The sequence below is a fragment of the Pituophis catenifer genome, unplaced genomic scaffold, assembly GCF_029215685.1.
Source record: "Pituophis catenifer annectens isolate HBS135680 unplaced genomic scaffold, rPitCat1.0.hap2 SCAF_4, whole genome shotgun sequence".
Classification (NCBI taxonomy): Eukaryota; Metazoa; Chordata; class Lepidosauria; order Squamata; family Colubridae; genus Pituophis; species Pituophis catenifer.
In genome coordinates this window covers 20360672-20367702 of record NW_027256884.1, presented here as the reverse complement: position 1 = coordinate 20367702, position 7031 = coordinate 20360672, and the positions used below count along the sequence as shown (strand labels likewise).

General features: G+C 47.7%; 1 protein-coding gene across 1 annotated transcript; it reads right to left on the bottom strand.

Moving 5' to 3' along the window:
• Positions 1–412: 412 nt before the first annotated feature.
• Positions 413–3310, bottom strand: SLITRK5 (SLIT and NTRK like family member 5). Its single transcript, XM_070943221.1, has one exon. It carries the CDS (start codon positions 3308–3310, stop codon positions 413–415), a length of 2898 nt encoding a protein of 965 aa, XP_070799322.1.
• Positions 3311–7031: the final 3721 nt, after the last annotated feature.

Genomic DNA, 7031 nt, shown 5'->3' with positions numbered 1-7031 from the left:
CATAAAATAACAGGATAAAGTGACTTCTATGACCTTTCTTTTCTTTTCTTTTTTTTTTTTTGACATCCAGCTGAATGATACCCTTTTGTTTTACAGACGCCAATGCTTCCTTTAGCAAAACAACACACCGCATTAAAGGGATGAGAGAACAAAAACTGTGCCTATTTTCATTCGATCAATTGGTTCCTATGGGCTGTAAAAGAGAGAGAGAAATAGTGATCTAGAACTATGAACACTCCTTTTCATTACTTTTTCCCCCAAAGCTGGAAATCCCTGTTCCAACAAATGAAGCAAAGGCAGGTTGGGGAGGAAAGAGACACAGAGGGAAAGCAAGGTCACCATTGTATTTTCTTTGTGTGTGGTTATTAAATACAAATGCTCTCTAGGAGAAAGGACGGGAGGAAAAGAGATCTCAAAACTGACTGAACGTGGTCTGTTTTTCCAATACTTCGAGGTAGTCCGGCTCTGCATTTAGCTTTGCTTTTAGCTCCAGATATTCGTTCCTGTTGGGCTCTACATAAACAGTGCTTGGGGGAGTGTAGAGCACTGTTTCCCGGAGCCTACTGTCCCCCGAGCCGGAATGCAAGTAGGGGAGAGGCGGGCGCCTAATGTCATAGTTAGGGGAATAAGTGTAGGCAGTTGGAGGGAACTTAGGGTACTCCGGGAGGTTACTGCCCCCCAAGGTGGAAGAAGGGTGTTTGTCAGGCTCCAAAATGCCCCTGTAAAAATGATCAGCATCCTGAACAGGGGAAAGCAACTCATCCCGAGGCTCAATGGTGCTGACACTGTATGAGGGGTTCCGGAGGGATTCCTCTTGTCCCCCTGGAGCTGCGGGAGGCGGCCCCAAAACTTGTGAGGGAGGAGGGGGTTGGGGCTGGAGATGATGGTTACTGTAGGTCACCTTGAGCTCATGGAGATCTTTGTAATCCTCACCCGCATTGCCCTCCCTGGAGCGGTAGATGGGGTTCTTGCACATGTGGCCTAAAGGATGAGGGATGTACTCATAGACGTGTCCTGCTGGGGTTTTCACCTTAGGCAAAGCTGGACCACCACCACCTCCTCCTCCTCCACGGTGAAGATGCTGTGGATGTTGCTGGTGATGGGCGTGGAGGTGAGAATGGGGAGTTCCCCCTCCTGTGTATACACTATACTGCATGTTGAAGGAGCTCACATCTGAGTTGTTGGTGCTGGCATGGTCACCTTGAACCTTCTTCCTACGTTTCATAACCAGCACAAAAAGACCTGCAGCCACAAACACAGACATGATGAAGACTAGCAGTAAGCTGAGAATCAGCACCGATAAAGGCACCGTGGAAGAAGAGGAAGAGGAGGAAGAAGAGCCACCAGAAGGTGATGCTGAACTGTCCTCTTCCATGGTGCTATTGAACTGCCCCGAATTGGAGAAAGAGGTGGTCCTTGCTGGTCCCTGCATGGATGATGGAGTGGGTGTGGAAACAATGATGTCAGAATAGTCTGGACAGAGCAGCTCTGGTTTGATGTTCCTCATATAATTCTCAGCAAATTTCTTAGGGGATTCACAGATTACCTGGTCCACAAGGACTCCCGTGTTGAGTTGTTCAAGCCATAACTTCATGCCCACCACATCACATGTACAATCCCATGGATTCTCATGAAGATCTATCTGCAGCAAGGATTTTAATTGATCAAGCACCCCACTTACAGGAAGGTAGGAGAAATGATTGCTCCGCAGATTCAATCTATAGAGAGTTAAGCCAGAAAAAATGCCCACAGGTAAAGATCTCAGCAAGTTGTTGTTGAGAAACAGGAGCTGCAAATTGGGCACAGGATCAAATGTGCCTGTCTCAATCTCCCGGATGACATTATATTGCAGGAAAAGGTACTGCAAGCTCTGAAGCCCATAAAAAAGCTCTGCATTCAATTTTTCAATCCGATTCCCATTCAGATAGAGCCTCCGCAAATTAGTTAAATCCCCAAAGGCCCGGTCCTGAATGACTGAGATACGGTTATTGCCCAGGTGGAGCAAATCTAACCCTGTAGCATCCAGGAAATCTGACCTGCGCACCAGGGCAATGTAGTTCTCGGTCAGGTACATCTTCTTGGGGTTATACGGTTTGGGTTGGAGCTCTGAGATGCTCTCAATCTTCCTTTCTTGGCAGTTGACATTGAGGCCCAAGTCAGATATCTGTAGGTTGCAAGTGCAAGCTGTAGGACACTCCAAAGGCACCGGGGATTTGGTCTGGTAAGCAATGCTAGGGCCATAATTGCTGTATCCCAGATCCTTGGAGGGCAATCGAGAGGTGGGACGCACCCTAGACTTGTTAGGCTGGCGTGTCCCTTTGGGTTTCAAGGGTGTTTTGTAAACAGCTGAAGAGGAAGTAGCCACAGAGTTTACAGAGGCTGGAGTGGTATGAAAATACCCTGTAGTACTTAGTGGGGTCTGTGGTCTCATCTCATAATCTGAGATGAGTCTCCGAGGGCAAAGCTCCTGCTTGGAAACCTCATCCAAATCTCTTCCGTGTAACCGGAAAGGAGTTTCACACACTACATCCCCCACCAAGGCTGAATAGGATATGCTGTCCAGCCAATCCTTGAGAGAGATCAGTTCACAGGAGCAATTCCACGGGTTCTCTTCCAGCTGCAACTCCACAACCTTATCCATGTGCTGCAGAAGGCCCAGGTACGGCAGCAGTTTCAGTCGATTGCCCCTAAGGTCAAGATGAGTCAAGGGCACAAAGCGGAACAAGTTGTTGGGCAGCGAAGAGAGAAGATTGTCATTCAGGATCAGCACCTGTAGCAGGTGGAGCTTGCTGAAGGAGTTGGGCTCGATGGCACTGATGTAATTGTAATCAACTTGAAGATACTCCAAGCTCTCCAGGCCTACAAAAGTGTCATCTCTCAATATCTCCAGTTTGTTGTTGTTCAGGTGCAGCCTCCTTAAGCCCCTCAGACCGTGAAAGGCTCCCGTTTCAATGTCTTGGATATCGTTGCCCCCCAAGTGCAAAATAGAAGCCCCACTGTAATTAACAAATTGGTTGGGGTAGAGCCTATTGAGAAGATTCCCAGACAGCAGGAGATGATAGATGGAGAATCTGGGAGGACTAATCTCAGAGAGGCTAATGATGCCCCGATTCTCACAGCTCACCGTTAAGAGGCCGTCTTTCTCCTCACAAGGGCATTTATTGTCACAGATCTCGCCATAATATTCGATGCTCTCTGCCCAGGCCAGGACGAGAGATGTTAAAGCAAAAGTGATGGTTTGTACCATCCAGATACGCATTTTTCTGTTGAGATCCTGCTCCTGAATCACCGTAGAGCAGCAAGCATACATGTTATCTCCTGTAAAAAGCAAAAAGAGAACACAAATACCAGGCTGTCACAAGACTGAGCAAGGAAAATCTAGTCATGACACCCTTAGAAGTCAAAACACAGGTGGAAGAAGGAAATGAGACTGGCTTCTTTTTACCAAGACTTTTGATTTTAGGAATGTTAGACTGACGGCTGTTAAATGGTATTTTTCTCAGTGCAGCTTTTTCGAGATTTCCAAAGGAAAGGCACTGTCCCTGAAACCCTTTGGCTTCCTAACCCTAGGAGTGCTTTCCTACATCGTTACAATTTGTTTTCCCCCATCCCTGCCACACACACACACACACACATACACTCATGTACAATGTGTCCATAAATATACATAAAATGGCTGTCAGTTTAGTTACTCAGTTCTAATGAGAACACAAGAACCATTTTATAAGCCTTTCATCCTCACCTATTATCCATCTCGTTTTTGCTTGGTTTCCTGCCCCTGTTCAGAACCTTTTAGTCTGAATAGTTCTCTGCGAAGGAAAAGTCCCCATTTTTTTTTTTTTTTTTGCTAAGACATCTCTCTCTCTCTCTCTCTCTCTCCCTCTCCCCCCCCATTTTGGATTTTTAAAAAAACATTTAAATGCCATTGCAGGCATCCTGCTGTAATATTTTCAGAGTCTCACTCTTTTTCTCTGTATGTCTGTGGCTTTTTATAACAGCAATTCTGAAAACCTGAAACAGAAGTAGTTTCTCAAGACACCTGAGATTCTTAATCAGTTTTAACTCTGGGGTGCTTATATATAAAATGCTCAGAGATTAAAACTTAATTTAAAATTCATAATAAAGGAAAATACCAGAGCTGGGATTCTTTAACTGAGTAATTCAATTTATGATCTCCGTCATCTCATTTTTTTAAAAAAATAAATAAATGACGGGGCTAGCCACTGATGAAATACTTATGAATTCTTATCAGAATGAAATTGTCTGAAAAAGCCTCATCATCACTCACTCACTTCTGCTTTAATCGGCTGGTAAGTAAGTTATTTTCACCAAATCATTGGTTGAAAGGCAGCAATACTGCACATATACACTCACAGAGGGACACACGGAGACTATATGCATGGACACACAAGCTGTTGTCCTTTAAATCATCATCCAGAACTTCTCAAGCAGACTAGAACTGGGTCTATCCCTCTGGCCTCAACCATAACTAGTATCTGATTTCCTACAGTTTTGGTAACAGGCTATTCGAATGACCGTGCAATGATTTAAGTCACTTTGAGGGAACCCGATGGCCACCAAAAATTTGGAAATGTGAAGCTTTCTCAGTTGCTGTCCTTCTGAGAAAGCATTGCAGATGGATAATTCCACCCAAATCTATCTCTTTGCGCCCCCACAAACATAGCCAGTGTCACTGATTTGCATTCTGGCAAATAGGCATGCCCTATTCCCCTCTCTGCCCCCCACCTTCTCTGCCTTCCAATGCAAAATACTTCTACTCTCTGAATGCAATAAGTTATAGGAATGAGTGAATAAATCACCATAAATCACACACACACACACACACACACACATCCATTGTAAATCACCCTGTTTTCCATGCATTTGTGGCTGGATGGGTGGGTTGACTGTTGTGATTTGTTAGATTAAGGGATAGGTGGCCTTTGCTCAGATCAAAATCTTGTCCTAAATCCTAGTCTCCCCTATTCCCCGGCTAAGGACTTGGGAGATTTCTTCACATGCTTTGCTTGGGGTAGAATGATAGACAGAAGAGACATGTGGCTCTGATTGTTGAGTTTACAGACTGAGTTCAAGGATTTTGTAGCAGTGGCCAAGCAGGTTATGGAAGAAGTGTTTTGTTCTCCAAGGGTTTGGCAAAAAAAAAAAAAAAAAAAGAGGTACATCTGACTCTCTGCATCAAGCAAGGAAATAAGGGGGAAGGGGTTGCAAAAAAAGAAAAAGAAAGAAAGAAAAGAAAGAAGAAGCAATCCTGCACTTCTAAGACAATTCCCAGCTCCACTACAGCCATTCATCCATGAAGTGACTAATTCCCTTGGTCCAAAGGAGAAATAAATCTCAAATAAATCAGCAGCCAAGCAACCTTTCCCGATTTCCCCCCAACCATCCCTTGCAAATCTTTATTAAAAGGAGCAACTACCCGAGAATGTAGATGTCCTCTCCCACTTGCCAAACAGTTGCGGGGGGGAGGGGGGGCTGAGAAATAAAAAGTTAAAATGTAGCATCCAGAAAGGGATGCTTACAGATTCGGCTGCAAAGGCTGGGAGGAGGAAGAGGAAGAGGAGGAGGAGGGAGCCTGCTAAGTGGAACGGGGGGTATGGGATGCGATCTCCCTCTATTTCTTGATCTCTCTCCGAAAACGGGAAAGGGTCGTTCCTTTTCCTCGTCGCCCATCCTTTCCAATGCCCCCTCCTCTCCACTCCACCCCACCCCGGAGGGTGGGTGGGTGGTAAGAATCTAAGAATGCCTCCCCTCTGGATACCGCACTGAAGCAGCCGCGGTTCGGCTTGCAAGCGAAGAAAGCTGCCTTCCCAGTTGCTCCCAGCAGTGGCAGTTGGAAGCTCTGGTGGTGTTTGGTTGGGGGGGGGGAATTTGGTGGGGGGGGGAAAGGGGAGCCAAGAGCAACCAGGAGACACGGATCAACGCTCCCCACCGCCGCCGCCGCCACCACCACCACCCCCGTTTCCTCCACCCCCTTCGCTACTTACGGAGGCTGAAATCTCCAGGGCCCCAGCATTGTTGCAACCCCCGAACGTTACGCCGGCTCCCTCGCTCGCTCCTGTGTTGCAAACCGCCCAGGCAGAGGCGAAAAGGAAGGCGGTGGGGAATGCAGTCGCAAAGGCTGCTTCGCCAGCGAGGGACACATAGGCGCGCGCGCGCGCACATACACACACACACACACACACACACACATACAGCCTTGCACACAGGCTGAGGCGCCCTCTTTCCAGGTCTCTCTCTCCCCCCCCCCAAGTCCCCGTCGCGCGCGCGCGCGCACACACGCACACACACACACACACACACGCAGCGGCGGTGATGGGGAGGGGGGGCTGCCCCCGAAGCGCTTTTTTTTTTCCCCAATAGCGGAAAGTGGAAGGAATTGGGGAGGGGGGCGCGACAAGCTGGGGAGACGGGGAAGGGCGAGGCGGAGAGAAGGGAGGTGGAGTGGGAAGGGGAGGAGAAACGGAGCGGGGGGGGGCGCAAAGAAAATTGCCCAGTGGTATAGGGTGGGTGGGTGGGGGTGATCCGGGTAAGGAAGGTGTGTGTGGTGTTGAATGACAAGCAGGGGAAACGGGCGAGCGATCCGGTCTTGGAAAGAAGACTAAATGCTGACCCGTGGCGCAAGGGGGACCCGGAGACCCCCCCACACACACACACACACACACACAGCCGGGGAGGGGAAAGGATTTGAGTTATTTTGATGATGATGGGTTATGTATGTTCTTTTTTTTTTTTCCCAAAGACGTCAACAACATGGAAACATTAAGGTCCCCCGTTTGGGAAAAAGGAAGTCCTAGAATCTCTTTACCTAAGAAACCAGGATCGATTTGGGTCAAGAGTTGGCGGTGAGGTGGGAAGAGATGGAGCTGAGGGAAAAGGGGAAGGGGGGAAAGACGTGAGTGGGGCCTGAGAAATGGGGAGCCAGTATGGGATATGGAGATAGATAGATACACACACACACATACGGATATATAGATATAGATATGTATCCATATCCCATACCGGCACCCCAT

Coding starts and splice junctions, on each gene's coding strand:
- SLITRK5 (XM_070943221.1), bottom strand. CDS start 3,310: ATGTATGCTTGCTGCTCTACGGTGATTCAGGAGCAGGATCTCAACAGA.